The sequence below is a fragment of the Rattus norvegicus genome, chromosome 3, assembly GCF_036323735.1.
Source record: "Rattus norvegicus strain BN/NHsdMcwi chromosome 3, GRCr8, whole genome shotgun sequence".
In the NCBI taxonomy this organism is placed as follows: Eukaryota; Metazoa; Chordata; class Mammalia; order Rodentia; family Muridae; genus Rattus; species Rattus norvegicus.
The window spans coordinates 110,913,360-110,932,527 of NC_086021.1; the positions used below are offsets into that span (position 1 = coordinate 110,913,360).

At 45.0% G+C, this 19,168-nt stretch overlaps 1 protein-coding gene across 3 annotated transcripts; it reads left to right on the top strand.

Moving 5' to 3' along the window:
- The first annotated feature begins 648 nt into the window (after positions 1-648).
- On the top strand, positions 649-19,130 carry Cd59b (CD59b molecule). Of its 3 annotated transcripts, XM_039104371.2 has the most exons (5): positions 649-804; positions 8,799-8,874; positions 15,536-15,637; positions 17,257-17,372; positions 17,651-19,130. In XM_039104371.2, the coding sequence occupies exons 2-5, from the start codon at positions 8,817-8,819 to the stop codon at positions 17,708-17,710; spliced, it is 336 nt and encodes a 111-aa protein (XP_038960299.1). In that variant the 5' UTR covers positions 649-804; positions 8,799-8,816; the 3' UTR covers positions 17,711-19,130. The 3 variants fall into 3 exon arrangements, with proteins under 3 accessions (XP_038960299.1, NP_037057.1, XP_038960298.1); NM_012925.2 differs by lacking the exon at positions 17,257-17,372 and having other exon boundaries at positions 738-804; positions 17,651-18,922; XM_039104370.2 differs by lacking the exons at positions 649-804; positions 17,257-17,372 and adding an exon at positions 1,866-2,054.
- Positions 19,131-19,168: the final 38 nt, after the last annotated feature.

Sequence of the window (19,168 nt, forward strand, 5' to 3'; positions counted from 1 at the left end):
GATCACTGCTTCCTCTCTTCCTGGGTCATTGCTTCCTTTCTCCTTCATGCTTCCTTTTCCAACTCGGCACAGAACAGGTCTTTCAGGGCCGATGCTAAGAGTATTTCTTGTTCCTCTAGGAGACCAGCCTCTCAGTTTTTTGTTTGTTTGTTTTTAATTATTATTCCCCTGTTGCTTCCTTCCTGGATGAGAGTCTTTCTGAATGATAAAGGCAACCTCCTATCACATCTTCACTTGAAGGTCTAAGCGGCAGTTCTGGTCCCTGACCAGCCCACAAAAGGTCCCAAATGCACAACAGAATTTTGTCCTGATTCCAAACAAAATACATGGCATCTGTGCCTGAAGAATTTAGAGGTTGTCAGAACCTGAGAACAGGAGCAAGTCACTGCTATATGGCCCTGGAAAGATATCCACGATGTGTCTGTCTATCAAGAGATAGCTCTGGGCACTAAGCAAATACGGGGCACAAAAACATTTTGGAAAGTGTTTTGTTTTTTTTTTAATTTTTATTTTAAGAAAGGGAGAATCGGGAGCCTTTTAGGGTGCCCTAGTTAGGGGTAAGGAATCAGAGGGAAACGCAAGCCTTTTCTGTTCCCTAGGTTTCCAGAGTCTGGTCCTGGCGACCAAGCGCTCTCTGACAGAGGGAATGGCAGTGACCCAGAATAGGCGGAGGGAGGGCGTGGTCATCAGTTCTTGGGAGTGGCCAATGGAGTTTGGTAGAGGTGCAGACAGCAGTCGGAGCCCGAAAGCTGGCGCAGGCAAGAAGAACCTCTAGCACAGATCTAGCTGACTGCGAGGTTGCAGGTAAGCCAGGGCGTGGAGTTGGCTGCAGCGGAGCCTGCAGTGTGAGGTGGGGGTGCTTCGGGAGCGCATGCGTCCAGGGCTGGGGGTGCGGTAAGGTGTCCTTGCTCCTTTTTCCTCGTGAGGCCTCTACCCGGCTTGTACCCCCGCCAGCCTTTTTTATTATAGTGATATCGTGCCGCAGCCCACACTCTTTCTTCTCAGCGATCCTGGAGCTCGGCATTCCCTGGGCGCCTGTCTCCGGGGAAGCTCCGGCCTCTCCGAGAATGAGGTCTCCCGGGGACCGAAGTTCACTCACTCACTGCGGTTCTTCTTGCGGAGGTCCAAATCTGTAACTGCTCTAGAGAATATTTTGGTGCATGGGCCTGGCCTTCCTTTTGTCAGAGGGCGGACTTTGAAAAGAATCGTAGGCAGCTAGGGCCTTTTGTTTTCGTTCGTAGGTAGTCGAAAGCAAGCTATTAAATCTTGTTTTCTCATCAGTAAAGGGAAAGACCTTATTTCGCAGGGTGGCGGTGAGCACTAAGGTAGCTCGCCGTTAGTCTCCCGGAATGTGGAAAACAGCTGATGTTCCGGAGACCCTCCTCAGGGCACCTTTTCTCCAGAGGGGACACACCGAGTGACTGCGTCAGAACGACAATCGTGGGAGCTCACAACATTTGCTGTTAACATTCTGGGGAGACTAAGGAGGAGTTACCTCATTATGCCCTAAACATGCTGAAAATGTTTGACATGTACTTCGCTATAAAACCGTCCGTTTCATTGGGCAGGGTGAAAGAAGGAGAAAAAACAAAACAAAACAAAACAACAACAACAACAACAAAAAAACCAACCAACCAGCCAACCAAAAATCAAATGAACTTTAGGGTGGGAATTCCAAGATGAGCCAGGGACTTGGGGTCTTGGAATAAGTTAGGAGAGGGAGGCCATTGTAGGTGAAGCAGCAGATCTGTGAGAGATTTCAAGAGCTCTGAAGTGCTTATCCAAGCCACCAGGTGACTGGGAGGGGCCTTTCCATTGTGATGGTATTTTGCTTTGTCCCTAGCTGCTGAAGTAATTACTGCTTTGAACTAAGGAAATGGATTTTGGGTGTCTTATATGTTAGTTACAGCATGTTCAAGCTCGTAGGGGCATACAAGCAGACCCCCAGACTGCTAACACCGGGGTATATTAAGGTACTTTGTACCCAGACCTTGATAAGTAAAAGCAAGATACATCCAAAGTGATTTTGTGACTACCCTGTTGTCTTGGGACAGGTAATTCCACCTTTCTGGCCCTCTCCAAACCTCCTGTAGGATGATAATGTGGCAGCTTTATTTCTTATGACATCCTCAGCCTTAAAGTACATCAGCCCCAAGCTCCCTGAAGTAGCAACCCAGGGTCAAAAGTGTGGACGAATCCCATGGAAACTGCTCGTGTTAAAGTCTTCCATCTGGCCGGGGTGTGGCTCAGTGGTAGTGGGCATGGCTCTCTGACATCCATGCTTCATACATACGAGTAAGAGAAAGAGGGGGCGGGGAGGGAGGGAGAATGACATGCAGTTTTTTGTTTTTGTTTTTGTTTTTTTTTTTGTGTGTGTGTGTGTGTTTTGTGGGGGGGTTTTTAGCTGCATTTATTTTGCAATTATTTGGAATTACAATCTCCACTTACGTTCACAGTTCTGAGCTCAATGAAATCTATGCTTGGATACTGTCCAACCATTTTTCAGTACCGAGGTTGCTGGTTACAGCAAGCGTGGGGGGTTTTGTTCTGCTGTTTTTGGTTGGATTAGGGTTTAACTTTATTAATCAAATGGATCTAAAATTCTCGGGTTTACAGGACCTTCCCACCTCAGCCACCCACATATTGAGGACAATAGGTATATGCCAACATGCTTGGCTTTATGTAAGTTTTTATTGCTGCCAAGTGATAAGCAATCAAATGGGCTTACAACACACGTTGTGTTACAGTTCTTTCATCTCACCAGAGTCTGACCATGGTCTGCAGAACTGAGCTAAAAGTGAGATATCAGTCCCTTCCCGGAGGCCTTGAGCGTGCCTGTCCTTACTGGTTCCAGTGTTGGCAGAATGAAGCCTTTGTGAGGGGAGACCCCATATCTGATCTCCTCGAGAAGTGCCTGTCACTGAGCACTCCTAGAGGCTATGAGTGGCCGATAGAGCTCTTCCTGCTCTCAAAGTTAGCAATATTGTTCCTGTCTCCTATCTCTGCTTCTGTTTCCTGGTGTCTGACAACACAACACAGAACGGTTCTACTCCCTTCTTCTCCCTTCGGAGCACTCTGTGATCACACTGGGACAGTGGAGTCATCCACAATAATGTATATAACCTTAGCATCATTTCAAGCCACCACTAGAGCTGGCCTGTGGTCACAGGTTTTAGACTTAGGGTCTGGGTTTGTGGAAAAGAGATGTTACTTTGCATGCCTGCAGCGTCTGCCTCGGAACTAGCTCTCCTGGGCTCTCGGTTGCTTAAGTAACAGAAGAGATTACAGTTAGCTTATTTTATTGTTGTAAGGATCACATTGGAATGTCAGGAATGCTAACACTAGCGTTGGGCTGTAGTATTTGCCCCCTAAACAGAAGTTACCTAGCCATCAAGCTTTGTTTGGTAACAAGGTGCATCAAGTGGTATAATCACCTGGGCCCCGAAGAAAGACACTTTTAATTATTTAATTAACACTAACAGCTCACTTTACAGCCCAGCTGGGAGAGTCACTTTCAACCCTTGGCTAGCTCACTGCAACCCACTGGTTCTCAGTGTGGCCTGAGCAACAGCTGCAGCACTAGGGTAGGGAACTGTGGACGATGCAAACCACTGTGCTATGGTTTAGGCCTTCCCAGACTCTAGGGTGGAGTCCAGTGATCCTCCTCATCATGGTCAATGAAACTGAGAACCAGTGTTCAATCCCTCTTTTATATAGTCCAGCACACCACACATCTGCTAACAGTGGGCTCCTAAGGTCCTATCTTAGGGATGACTGGGAAGGGGTAGTGGCTGAGACTAAATCTACCTCACAATAGTAAGTATGCCCTCAGAGAATTCCATCGTAAATCACTGTGTAATATGTTAGGTGTTTCCATCTCATTCTTTGGAATGTTTCTACAGGTCCACGTAAGTAAACAAGTTAATGTATTTTTTAAAAACTTGGTATTCGGGAAGCTGGATTCTTCTTGCTTTTCTTAATGGACAACCATATTACAGTCACGTTGCATTTCCTATCTACCAATATGACAAAAGTATTTGCTGCCCACAACATTACAGCACCGTAGTCAAGCTTGTTGTCCCCTTTGGCTTTCCCTTGGCTGGCAATGACTAAATAACGTTCAGGTTGGATTTATTATAGAACGATTTTTTTTATACCAGTCTTTCGACTTTCTCTAAGTTTTAAAGTTACATTTACTTCATTATTTGTTGGTATTAATGTACCATGGAAACTTTGTGGAGATCAGAGGACAACTTGAGAAGTTGGGTTTCTTTTCCCACCATATGGACGCTGATTGAACACAGATAGTGAGACTGGGCAGCAAGCACCTTTAATCCGCCAAGCAGGCCCTGCTTGTTTAGTTTTTAACTCTTACTGTCTCTTAAAGAAATCTTGTAGCATCTTTACTCTATGACTTCCACTGTCATGGAGAACAATTAGAGGAATTGCTTTCTCATGAGCGCATTCTGCAGAGTTCCTTCACAGGGCAAGGCAGGTGAGGGGCCGTGCTTAGAAAGTCTAGGATGCAGGGGTGCAGCTCAGTTGGTAGAATACTTACCTGGAAGATGCAACGTGCACCCCGCATTGACCCTAGAACCCTGCCTAGGAAATACGGAGACTGCCCTTCTCTCCCTTCCTCTGTAGCCCCTTCCCATGGTTTTAAAATGGTCCGTAGAACAGCCCTGGTTCCTCCGGCCTTTCCTCTGGTTTCAACAGCTCTTATTAGTTTATTTACATGGAAAGAAATTCAGAGATGTAGTGCCCTGACTGAAAGTATAATTTCCAGGTCGGGTCTGCGAATACAGAATTGTGTATTAATCTTCATGTTTGCTTCTTAAAGTGCCACTTGACATATCCTAGTCTTGATTGAAATTTTAAATTGTGTGTGCATGCGTGTTTAGTGTGTTTATTTAATTGAACCCAGGGTCTCTGGTCTCAGGTTTCATGTATGATATGCCTGGCAAGCACTCTGCCACTGACAGATATATCCTCGGCCCTTCAATTTTTATTTTTTTTTTTACTTTTTGTTTGGTTTTGGTGGCCACTGTTTAAAAAAATGGAGCTACAGTCTTGCTAAGGTGCTCACATTGTCCTTGAACTCACTCTAGTCTAAGCAGGCTTTAAAGTAGTGATGATCTTCTTGTCTAAGTGTCCCAAGCAGCTGAGATCACAGGCCTGTAGCAGCAGGCCCTGCTGAAGTCTTATTTATGTGTTCTAGTCCCATAGAAAATGATTATTAACCACTTTACAAATTAAGAACTGAAATAAACAATTTGGCTGTTCTAAGATTATATAAATTGGAGACAAATTGATATTAAAATATAGTGTCACTTTTTAGGATTACGAGAAACTCATCCAGGCCTCATCTTTCCCAAATATGGGAGAATGATTAAATAACTCTTTTCAGAACAGACATAGGAGTCTATTCATATCACACACACACACACACACACACACATTAGATATAAACATGAAACATTCTTTACCTCAAGTAACCAGTTCAGAGAGGTAGTATATTTTTTATATCCAATCAGGTAGGGTAAGAGAAAAATAAAAAGAAAGTGTATTTTCTACAACCTCAAATGCTGCTTCCCAATAGATTCCCCAACCTTGTTCTGTGGATTTTATTTGGAATGTATTTGGCCTGCTTCTGTATTTTCTTCCTTTTTTAGTCTTTCAAAGCAGGGTCTCATGATATGAGCCCTGGGTTGTCCTAAAACACTGTAGACCAGGATGACTTCATCAAACTCAGAGATCATTTGCATCTGCCTCCCAAGTGCTGAACTAAAGGCGTGCACCACCATGCCTGCCAAGAGCTGTTTCTAATAATTAAGGCTGTGCTCAAAGGAGAGAGACTTGCCACTCACTGTTGTCTTTGAAGACTGATCAGTGGTGTGTTCTTTGAGGAACTAAATGCTGGAACTGGAGCAGAACTGTTAGAGTAGTTCACAGGGACAGGCCCTATGTGGTAGGAACACTCCTACTACAAGACTACAGAAGAGCAAAGGGGTTAGGGGAAGGACGGCCTTGCGCATTGATGTCAAAACAAAACCATGACTAGGTTTCCAAGAGGAGAATGCTTGTGTTCGGTGAGTTAGAGGTGGAGTGGCCGTCGGCTTGAAGCTGCATTGGAGACACCTTAAAATGTGGAGAGTAACAGTTAAGCAAGATGACAATCCTCCATTCTTCCCAGTCCTTTACTTTTTGCCATCTCCCTCCCCAAGTGCATTCTACAATGAGCCAAGCATTGTTTTTATAATTAGAAACCACGGGGAACATGTCACATTACACATTTCCTTTTTACTAGCCATAGATCATCATCTATATTTTAGGAACTACATTTCAGAATTCCCCAAGTAAAACACTCAATAAAAATCTTTGTACAGTTTAACAGTTGGGAAGATCAAGGAAGCACTGCCAATCCATCTAAACCAAGACTTGTCCAGAAGCTCAGCAACTCCCTTTTCTAAACATGCCTTGACTACTACTGCCGCCGCCGCTGCCACCACCACCACCACCACCACCACCACCACCACCATTTTATTATTATAAAAAGATACTACTGGTAGACAGACAGACAGGTATAGGAAGCAAAGTAAGACTCTGAGGCCTACCTTAGGTTAGGCTCAGATCTTTTCTGCTCATCTGCTCCCTAAGGCTGAGAGTGGCTAACCTCACACTTCTCACTAACACCACCTCTGCCTGCTCTCTTATTCTTGGGTACTGTGTGACTTAGTTTCAGAGGTAATGCCAGCTCTTCCTCTTTTTCTTTTTCTTTAGCTTTCTTTAGCTACACAATGTCCCTTGTAGTACATATAACAAGTCCCATATTTACTGGATCAAGAGTGGAGGTCAGAGCACACAGCAAATAAGGGACCAGAACAACCTGAGAACTATTCAAGACTGTGTGTAGAGAACTAGACTTAGAAGCCCCATACTTGACTAGATCTCTGTTTCAGTCTTTCCAGTTCTTTCCACTGTACCTCGTCACAGTGCAATCTGGGGAAGGGGTTGCGTGTATCTCACAGTGTTATTTATGTTGGGTACCTTCCCATGGGAAGTTCACTGGTGCTAAAAGCTCCTGCTCATCTGATACCTTCCCAGCCTCTTTGGAATGCAGAACTACCTTCCCTCTTCCCCTAATGCCAATGCCTGACCAAGCTGGTTCATACTTTTTGAGGCCCTCCTGTCTACTTGAGGACTTCTGGTCAAATCCCCCTCTCTCCGCTCCCTGCAGCAGTTTTTACACCCGAGCCCTGCCTAACTTGCGTCTGTAAATCGTTTATTGTACTCCGAATCCTCGCAGCATGAGTAACCAAGCAGGAAGCTGACAGCACACTGGGGGCATAGGTGTGACACCACTTGTAAGGAAAGGGCCAGGCCCTGTTTGTCCTTGAAGGACGCACACCCATGGTGGCTCAGCATGACTCAGTGGACAATGCAGACATTACCTTCTTTAGTTGCTCTCTCTTCTGACCGTGACCAGCAGACTTTCCTCAGAGGCACAAGGCTGACAGCACACCCAGAACTTCAAATCTCTTAACACCGAAGGCGTAGGGGCCTTAGCTTTCCCCACCACTGACTCCGTGTGTCTGCTGGGCCTGAGCCTTGGCCTGTGGTCTAAGGAGAAGAATGTGTAGAGCCCCATGGTTTAAATGACTTGCCGCCTCCCTGTTTCAGAGTTCGTCCCAAGGTATACACTTCTTAAGTCTACTCCCAAGAGTTGGCACGTAGGAAGGTTTGAAACCTCCTGTGCCTTGGGTTTTGTTTTTGTTTTGTTGTTTTGTTCTGTTTGAGTGATAGGGAAGTCTCAGGCATGTCCATACTTGGCTTCTTGCCTGTTGCTCGTTGCCAGTCACCTTTTCATTTGTATAGTGAGGACCAAGGTTACCTAATAGCCGCTTTGTTCCCTAAGGTGGAGAGGCACTGAAACAAGACAGCAAAGCCTCCATCTCTATACACACAGCCCTTCTGTGCACACATACGCCCCCCACCTTCTGGTGCCTTCCAGAGGTCTGCTTAGACTCTTTACTAGGCCTGACCGAGGGAAAGGGCATGGCTGCTCAACCAGTGGCTTAGGCAGGACTGTGGGAACTGAAGCTGAAACTACAGTGTGAATCGGTTATCTCACATTTTCATCGACCAAACCACACTATGGGGAGATAGTAGGTTCTCTTTTTACAGTACTGAGTATCAAGCCCAGGGCCTTATGCATGCAAAATAAACATCCCTGGCCCAGGGGAAGATAGATTTATTCCCCGTGTGACCGTGAACACTGGCTTCTACCGACTAAGTTTCTTAAGGGTCAGCAGTGGGTTAGAAGTTCCTCCATGTAGGGGCTGGGGATTTAGCTCAGGGGTAGAGCGCTTACCTAGGAACCGCAAGGCCCTGGGTTCGGTCCCCAGCTCTGAAAAAAAGAACCAAAAAAAAAAAAAAAAAAAAAGAAACCTAAAGGTTATACACATGTGTCAAAAGGTTGTGATGTGGGCTTTTGGGGGCTGGGGATTTAGCTCAGTGGTAGAGCCCTTACCTAGGAAGCACAAGGCCCTGGGTTCGGTCCCCAGCTCCGAAAAAAGAACCAAAAAAAAAAAAAGAAGTTCCTCCATGTTGAAAGAATGAACATTTCTTCACTACCTGAGGCCTTGAAGCAAAAGAACTATTACAGCCCTACTAAGAACTGCCCTTAGTTTATGCACCCTACCCCTGTGCACTTCCCACGACCTCCTTGGATTCTAGCTGGTGGTTTTAGAAATACCTGGAAGGTATCTTTGGTCAGTGACAATTCTTATTCTTTCCAGATTTGGTGGACCAGCACAATGAGAGCTCGGAGGGGATTCATCTTACTCCTGCTTCTGGCTGTCCTCTGTTCCACAGGTGAGTGACTCGGACCCTCTAAATTGCCCCTGGCCATGATGCTACTTTCTCTCGGGCCTCTGGTAGTCTGAGCTGTCCTACTGGCTTCCAGTCTCTCCCCTTCCTAGGTTCCAGTTCCTGCTTGCCTGTCAGTTCTGGGGTGCCCGCCTGAGCTAAATCAAGGGCTAACAAAAGTGTTTAATAGGGGTGGAGAGATTGTTTCTCTCTTGTCCCTCCATATACTTTGGGATTCCAGCAGATGCCATTCATCCTTAGAATGCTGTACGAGTCCTTTCTAAAAGATCTCAGGTATGGGATATAAGGGACACCCTGGGTGGGTTGTCCTTTTGGGTAAGAGTTTATTCAAGTTACTAATGCCATGGATGTACATACAGCAAGTAGAAAGGACTATGACGAGGAGGGTAAAGCGGAGGCACCTTCTTTATGGGTCTCAAAGGGCTAAGGTTCTGCAGCTTTCACAGTCTGCAGCTGGGCTGTGTCTAATGTGGAGGACATGGCTTTTTCCACTACCTGAGATTTCCGAACTTCCTTGAGGAAGTGATATGGAGCCTGCCATCCTGTTAAAATTGAGGCTCCTGGGTCTAGGAATTTATATAGAGGCTCCCAGTGAGGAACATGGTTATTTCCTTTACAGAGGAAAGCTGCAGTGGCAGTAGTCTGGGCTAGATTCTAACACCTTTGGGCCCACTATGAGGTCAGCCCCCTGAGCTCTGTCCTTCCAGCCCACTCATTTTCCTGGGCTGCTAAGATCATGCTCACCATGGTGGCAGCAATGTCTAAATAAATTTAAGCTGCCCTCATGCGTGTTGGTCTTTAGCCTAAGCATTTTACGTGTATTTACTTATTTAACCCTCATGCACGTTTAGCAGATTGTGTGCCTGTCTCATTTCATTTTACAAACTTATGAATAACGCAAGGTATTTAAATGCATGCACTAATACCCAGAAGTAGCATGTCACAATATGACCCCAGTCTGCCACCGGAGTTCCTGGTACTCACTCACTGTAGGTCACTCCCACACTACTGTTTCCTTAGCTACTTCTCCTAAGACCATTTTTGGGGTACCCTTCCCCTGGCTTCTGAAGAAAGCGGTTCTGACTCTTTTGTAACAATGGGAACACCCACTTTGCGCTATTATAAAGATCAAGGGTTATTCTTCAGCCCATGTCATAGTCTTACAATGTCCCGGCCATTATTAGCTTTTGGAGGTGGGTGGGAAGGGTGGAGGTGAGAAAGAAATCGAAATACAAGAAGTAGGAAGTAGAAGGTTCCTGCCATGTTGGAGAGTTAGTGGCTGACATACTCTGACTGCTTATATAGCAGGGACCATGCCAGGTCACCTCTGTTCCTAGCTAGCCATTCTATAAGAGGTCAGGGAGACTGCCCGCTGACAGTGGGGAGCAGGGTCACTTGTCCAAGGGGACATACTCTGTGCTCCGTCTCATGGCTTCCTTCCTTGCTCACTTCTCTTGTCTGCTTTTGGTGACCCTCGTGATGGGCCGTGAGGGAGTCCACCTCTGTCACATCACATTTCATCCTTAAGTTTTCTTCCTGCTGCATTTCCTGTCATTATAATAGCCCATCATAGTAATCTGGGGGAACTGATGGGTTTGAGACCATCATCTGCCCTGAGACAGGTCTGGGATACATATAGTCCTCTTCCTCAGAGAATTTGAGTGTGAAGCTAAAGGAAAGAAAGAGGATAGACTGAATTTTTTTTTTTAATTGCTATTGTCTAAGACCCTAGGAAGCCCTCAGGAGGATTTTCCTGCTCACAAGCCACAGTGTCAAAGGCTTTTGACCAAAGAAATAACATTTGATCCTTTGTAATAAAGGAAATCAAGTGGTACAGGCTTTCCAATTGTTACAGCAGTTAGAGTAGGATAACTCTCTCCAGGAACTAGGGTAAGAATGGCCCAGAGAGGGGGCTGGAGAGATGGCTCAGTGGTTAAGAGCACTGACTGCTCTTCCAGAGGTCCTGAGTTCAAATCCCAGCAACCACATGGTGGCTCACAACCATCTGTAATGGGATCTGATGCCCTCTTCTGGTGTGTCTAAGACAGCTACAGTGTACTTATGTATAATAAATTTAAAAAAAAAAAAAAAAAAAAAAAGAATGGCCCAGAGAGACAAGCCCTCCCCGATGTCCTGGCCCAGTTGCAACCATCCGTTGACTTAAGACCTGCCCCCTGCCCCCTTTGGTTTCTTGAGACAGGGTTTCTCTAAGTAACAGTCTTGGTTGTACTGGAACTTGCTTTGTAGACTAGGCTGGCTTCAAACTCAGAGATCTATCTGCCTCTGCCTCCCGAGTGCTGGGATTAAAGGTGTGCGTCATCACTGGCCCCGCTGCCCTGACTTCTCTGCATTGTTTACTTTCCCCAACTCAATAAAGTTAGAAAATATCTTGGCTAAACCAGTCTTGAGCTTTAGAACTGATAGTCTGGGTTCAGCCTCAGTTTGGTCACTGAGACCTTTGTCCTGGAGTACTTGTTACGTTTGTTAATGTCTTACCCTTAGTGTTTTTCTTCTGAAATGGGGATGACATTTCTTGAGCCTGCTATTTGTAACAGTTGTGTGAAGGGCCTAGCATATAGGCACACAGACATTGGAACACTGATTGGATGTGCTAGCTAGGGGTGTGTCTGCCCTACAGAAGTTCCCAGCCTTGGCACTGACCTTGACCTTTCCATCCTAAGTCTTGTCACTTAGCCACATGAACTCTGGCTGTAGGTAGTAGACCAAGTTCACTTCTGTGGGTGATCTTATAAACAGGCCCTCAAACAACCAGGGTAACACAATACCCTTCCTCCCCCCATTCTTTGCTTCTCGTATGTATGTGTCTACTAGAGAAATGGCATCCTTAGGTTTCTCATGTTGATGCTGGAGGAGATAAAGCAGAAATGTCTGATGGAGTCCTGCCTATAGGCGTGGGGCCCCACTTGGACTCTGTCACTTTATTGTTGGGTATCCTTCTGTGGTTCACTGAACCTCTCCAGGTATTGGTCTAGTCATCTGCAAACAAAATTGGCAGGGAGGTTATTTTGTTGTTTCTGATGTTTCTGATATTGTGTTAGAATCTTTCCAAATCAAAATGGCCCCTGTAAATGAGACGTCACACCTGTGAACACTTAGGTGTTGATAGACTACAGAGAGCTTGCTTCCTGGCCATACGCAGAAGGGATGATCTCAACTTCTAGAAACATCTTCCTTTGTCTCCTGATGACAAATAGAGTCATCGGCCTTAGAACTAAAGGTCATTGCTTGGGTTTCAAAAACCACACTGGGCTTAGTCATAACATACCTAGGGCATCCTTCTATGAGGCTGTACATATTTTATCTTTGAAAATATCTTTCTGAGGGTGGATGCTACCTAGTGGAAGCCCTGTGACAGGAAGAGCATTATCCCTGGCCTGGGGATACATCCACATGAACTGACTCTTGCCTCACTTCCTCACATATCCTGACTATAATTCATTTTCACCTCATCTTCAGTTATAAAATTAAAGAAGGAAAAAATAAGTAAAACCTGACTCCTAGTTCTCAACAGTAAATCATGATTAGTTTTTTGTTTCTTTTTTGGTTTTTTTTGTTTTTGTTTTTGTTTTTTTTGAACTAGGGACTAGGGCTTAATGTTCCTGCCATGACTGGGTTGCCCAATCCACACGAGTTTAGTGTATACCTGTTGTCTTGTGTTGTCTGTCTATACTTCTGGCCCTTGGTCAGTTCTATCAGGAAGCAGATCAATGAAAATATCCTATTCCAAAGGTCATTTAAACTTTCCCTCTTAAGGGCAAGATAGCCAATACTCTAGGCCTTACATGCCAGGAAAAATCAAACACACTCTACAGGGTCATATAAATAACAATAGAGGGAACACATTTCTACAACAGTTTGATTACGGAAATCCACAATGTAATAACCGTCTGTCAGTGTATAACGTCTATCTGCCGATGGGTGGAATGATATGTGTTAGGGGGTAACATGTTGCCTAGCGTTTCATGGTTAGTGTTCCCCAGCACGGAACCAGTCATCTGTAAATGTTTATCTAGAAGTACAAATCTGTGAAGAGATTTTTTTTTAACCTTTGAAAATGTCTTTTCACACCAAGGGGTCCTTGACATATGCACAGTTGAGTGTATTTGCACTTGTAAAACCCTTATGGGATTGTTGGTTCATTCTCTGTCTATTTCATTCGACATCATTCCATTGCAGAGTAGCACCTTTGAGTTGAAGGTTAGGAGGAAACTTCCTATTCACACAGTTAATGGAGCCTTTGAGCTTTTGGAGGAGGTACCATGGAGTCCAGGCAGCCCTTGAAATCACTATATAACCAGTGCTGGTCTTAACCTCCAACTCTGTTCCACCGTCTCCCAAACCCTTGGATTACATGTGCACATCATCATACCCAGCTCAGCTGCATGGGTTTAAAAGTGAGGGGATTCTCTTTACACTTACACCTGGCTCCATTCTGTCTTTAAAACTGCTTTACAGCTTGTGATTCCTCTCATTAAAAAATCTACCTGCTGGCTAGGTATGGCCACACATACCTTTAATTCCAACACTAGGGAGGCAGAGGCAGGTGGAGAGCTCTGTGAGATCAAGCACAGCCTGGTCTACATAGGGAATACCAGGACAGTCAGAGCTATGTAGAAAGACCCTGTTTCAAAAAACAAACAAAAACAAAATGCACATGCTCGCCAAGTGCCAACACAGGCCTCTGTAGTGTCTGACTTCCTTCAGTCTCTTCCTTGTTTTGACTTTTAATGAAGTGGGTTTTTTGTTGTTGTTTTATTAATCATACAGGCTATGTCTTACAGTGCTGTATTTGAGCTCATTTTTATGTAGCTAATTCAAGCAACTCAATATATCATGGCAAAGTCAGTAGTCTTCCTGCCACCAAGATGGATTTCAATCTGAATGCAAAGATGATAGCCCATCGTTGTTTCGGCCACTTAAGTTAACGTTTCCTGGAATTTCTGTTTTAGGTACTACTACCAAAAGCAAAAACAGAACTCTTATCCCAAAGGGGAAAAGAGATAGTTTCTTCTGGAGCCCAGGAACACAGATACCCTAATTCTATGTTCCAACACAGAAGGAGTTTGATGAGAAAAATAGAAAAGAGTAGGAGAACCAAGAAAGTCATAAACCAAGACACTATTGGAATACATTGGTGTAAACTTTAGGTTGGAGGTTAAAGAGAAGGTTCTCTGGCTATATTCATAGCCTTCTGGTTGGTTAGAAACCAGTGTTCAGTCTGTACATTCCAAACTATTTGATCAAGTACAGAGGCAGGCCATAAAAAGGCTAAGAGGGCTAAAGACAGTTCAAAGGAATTTGGTTCTGGACTTCACGTTCCCAACCCGACAGTCCTTGAAGCCCTGCTTATTCGTCAGCTTCAAAGAAGCTCAGTTAAGGCTTTGGCTTTTTCCTAGGAGCTTTGGTTCATGGTACTGAAAGGTCTCGAATGTGATTAACTTAGCATCAGAGAGTATGGCAGGGTCTGAAGGGAAAAGAGGGGACTTGAGAAAGCATGGAAAGCAAGGAAATTCATTTTAATTTGAGGAAGGAAATGAGTCAGGGAGTGAGGGAGAAATCTAGAAGGTGAATAGGAAGTGTGGAAGAAATTGCACCTCAGGTGCATTCATTAGATGAGTGGGAAGTGTGCCCTTTGACCTCTGAGGTTCTTGACAACCGTTATTCTCCTGGAATCCCCACACTCTAAGGCATTTGCCTCATGAACTCAGACAAGCTTTCTACCACTCCCAGAGCAGCTGGGGTCCCAGAGTCAACACTGAGAACCTAGGACAGAAGGCCACTGGAGATAGAAAGGCAGTATCTGTTTCTCCTGGGTTTAGTGTTTCCTCCCCTGAAGTCTGGGGGTGGGGAGCATGCCTGAGTAGCCTCTGAATCACAGGGGGTAGGGAACCCCTGTATCTGTTAAGACAGGAGGGAAGCACGTTCTGATTGGTCCCTAGTTCAAACCCAACAGATATTTCCTTCCCAAGGTGAAGGATAAATGACTCCCCCACCCCCATTTCCTCTGATGTACTTGGTTTGTTGGTATGAGGAATGTCTTTATTATTTTCTGATCAGCTGACAAGGGACCTGACTCTTTCCCCCTTGTGCTGGATTAACCAGTTCAGTCACATTGTGAAGCTGAGTTCCCAACAATGGTATGAAAAGCAGACGCTACCTCCACTGGGCTAAGACAGAGGTGATTTGGGTGAGGGTGTTTGTTACACCCATTTTGAAAAAAAAAAGAAAGAAGAAATCAACTCACTGACTTACTTTTGCCTTCCTTTTCCCCAGCACCCATGAACTTCCTGTGTGAATCATAATGGTAGCTGAGCCCCAGGCAGCCCTGTGGGAAAGAACTGAGCTTCTCCTGCCTTAATTAACTCAGTCACATCTCAAAGCAGGAAGGGAGCTATTTGGGGAAAAGAAAGGATTCAGCAGGAGGGGGCCGGGAATAAGGGAGGCAAAGGGAGAGTGTGAATGCGCTCACAATATATTGTATACAGGTATGAAATTGTCAATGTTTCAATTAAAAGATAAAAATAAGAAAGCTGACCCGGACCTGTGCTCACTGGTGGTGGCAAGGTCTGCCAGGGTCGAAGACATTTCTGGTTTACAGAACCCAACAGTCTCTTTCTGATTCTAGGTGTTAGCCTCAGATGCTACAACTGTTTAGACCCGGTTTCTTCATGCAAAACAAACAGCACTTGCTCTCCTAACCTGGATGCTTGTCTTGTTGCTGTATCCGGTAAGAGCCTCTGGGTTTCTGGTGTAAGTGTGGTCAGGGGTGAGAACCCGGGAAGCCTGGAACTCTCCAAACCTCTCTCAATTTGTACTCACCAAATTACTCAGCAGTAATGGCTGCTGTTGTGTCATATCTTCTTGCTTTACAAATAGTATTGCATCTTCTACGCCACTGTGAAAGTAGAATTGATTGATCAGAGACAATGTGTGTTTAAAAATCTTAGTAGGCATTGCCACACTTCCCTCTGGAATAGAAGTATACCTGCCTATAACTCTCCCTCCAGTCACACACATACACACACACACTTCCCTCTGGAATAGAAGTATAGCTGCCTATAACTCTCCCTCCAGTCACACACACACACACACTCACGCACACACATACACACATACACACTCACACACACATACACACTCACACACACATACACACACTCATGCATACACACACAGTCATGCATACACATACACACACATACACACTCACACACACATACACACTCATACACACTCACACACATACACACATACACACTCACACACACATACACACTCACACACACATACACACATACACACTCATACACACTCACACACACACATACACACATACACACTCATACACACATACACACACATACATACACACACTCATGCACACACACATACACACATACACACTCATACACACTCACACACACACACATACACACATACACACTCATACACACATACACACACATACATACACACACTCATGCACACACACATACACATACTCATGCATACACACACACACACACACACACACACACACACACACACACACACTACTCTACCGCTCTAACAAGACTTTAGATTTATGGAAAAGTCTCCATTTGGAGGTATGCCATTACTTGCCTGCTTCTCTTCATACCCAGGTTGAGTTGCCTCTTTCTGCCCAAGCCTCTCTATTGCCATAGGCTAAGCCCCAAAACACTGAATGGTGGGTTCAGAACTATATCTGCATGACAGCTGCTTCTGCTTCTTCCTCCTCCTCCTCCTCTTCCTCTTCTTCCTCCTCTTCTTCCTTTTTCTCCTCTACTTTCTTCCTCTTCTTCCTTTTCCTCCTTCTCCTCTTCCTCCTCTTCTTTTTGTTTACAGCTCTTTGTAAATTTCACATCATGTCCCCCAATTGCACTCATCTTTCCCTCCTCTCATATTCACCCTCTGCCTTTGCAACCTCCCCCCAAAAGAGGAAAAAAATATCTCCCTGTAAAAGCTGTAGCATGGGGGCTGGAGTGATGGCTCAGTGGTTAAGAGCACTGACTGTTCTCCCAGAGGTCCTGAGTTCAAATCTCAGCAACCACATGGTGGCTCACAACCATCTATAATGAGATCTGATGCCCTCTTCTGGTGTGTCTGAAGGCAGCTACAGTGTACTCATATATAATAAATAAATAAAATATTTTAAAAAAAGCTGTAGTGTGTCATAGTGTGTCCCAGAGTTATATCCTTTTGTCTACACTTCTTTGCTTGAAATGACTTGGTCTGGTACAAGGCCTCTGGCTTTTGCTACTCTGTAATACTGGAATCTCTCTTGGACTCTTCTTGGATGTCCTGTTGTTGGCCTGTGTCATGGAGGTCCTGCAGTTTTGGATCTGAAGGACCAGCGCCTTCATGCACTCCAGCATTCCATCAATGGATTGGATGTTGGGGTGGGTCAGTTCAAAGCCCTGGACCTGTGCCTATCTGAGCTGGTAAGCCAGTCCAAGACTCTCCTACTGGCATGCCCTCAGGCAGGCTCACCAGCAACCCCCTGCAGTCAGGGCCAGCTCTATCCTGTTGTCCAGGCGTGGTGCAGGGCCTGCTTTCCCAAGTGTTGCAACTGGTGAGGGATAGGGCCACTTCTCTCACTCTCAAGACCCCAGGCCAGCTCTCCTGCCTGCCACAGATGGGGAGGGATGAAGTAGGGAGGAGCTTGTCGCTTCCTTGACCACTGTGTGGCTTCTTAGCATATGTGTGTGTCTCTCCACAGGAAAGCAAGTCTATCAACAGTGTTGGAGATTTTCGGATTGTAATGCCAAGTTCATTTTGAGCCGACTAGAAATCGCAAACGTACAATACAGATGCTGCCAGGCGGACTTGTGTAACAAAAGCTTCGAAGACAAGCCAAACAATGGGGCAATCTCCCTATTGGGGAAGACAGCGTTGCTGGTGACCTCGGTTCTGGCGGCCATTTTGAAGCCTTGTTTCTAAATCATCTCTAAGCTCCCGATGCCTCCTTTCTTTTTTCCTTCTTTTTCTTCTTCTTCAGCACTCTAAAGCCTTTATTATTTTCCAACTTATATTCGTTTAGGAAACAATATAGTTCACTTGAAATCTTGGATAAGAGGGAGGGTTGTAAGCAGCACGGAAGAGCACCGAAGAGCACCGTGCACATAGGGAAGGCCCACCTGCAGGTACAGAGTGAAGTGCGTGGGTAAAACACTAACAGGTTATGTAATCTTCCTTTGTCACTTCGGAGGGCTGGCTTTCAGTTTCAGCTTAAGTGGGTTTCCGGCAACCCTCAGGGATATCTCTTTGGTTCCCGGAATGTAGCTGAGGAGTGAGGTCAGAAAGTACCTTTAAGTGAGTGGACCAGGAGGATTCTCTTCATTACTCTGACACACTCAAAACGCTTTCATAACTTTTACAGGTCCTGAGCTGGTGTGCAAATGTTCCATATGTGAGCTGTCAGTCAGGGGCGCTGATTGTTCATTTGCTTTAAAACAACAAAAACAAAAACAACAACAAAACAGTTCTGGGAATGAAACCCAGTGCATTGAGCATGTAGGCAAGTGCTTTACCCATAAGCCCCAGCTCCAGCTCCAGCAGCGAATGAAGCAGCTGCATTTTCAGCTAGAAAACATAGGGATTTGACCTACATTTCAACAAGACCTCTGAACCAGATGTGATGATGCTTGCTTAGTATGTTTAGCATCTCAGTGCTCTGGAGGCAGAGACAGGAGGAGGGCCATAAGTTGAAGGCCAGCCTGACCTTCACAGTGGTCTCCAAGTCACCTAAAACTATATAGTAAGACCTTGCCTCAAATGAAAAACAAAATGGCGAGTGGTGGTGCATGCCTTTAATACCAGCACTTGGGAGTAGAAGCAGGTGCATCTCCGTGAGGTCAAAGCCAGCCAGTTCCCGGACAGCCAAGGCTATACAGAGAAAGCCTGTCTATACATACATACATACATACATACATACATACATACATACATACATAGAAAAGAAAAACCTCAAAACAACAATAACAACAAAACAAAAAAGAAAGGAAACACACAAAACGTCTGTTCTTGTAGAAGTGTGGACGGGCGGCTCCAACCTGAATTATCCCACATCTCTGAATATTGCCTGGGCTTTGCTAGCTTTTACTAGAAAACTGTAATGGCCAACATTTTTTCGATCTTGAAAAAGCAGTTTATCTTGACTGTCTTCCACATAATGGAATAATAAACACTATGCTATAGGACAGATGTTTAAGTGTGCTTATTTTAAATGTCACAGAAG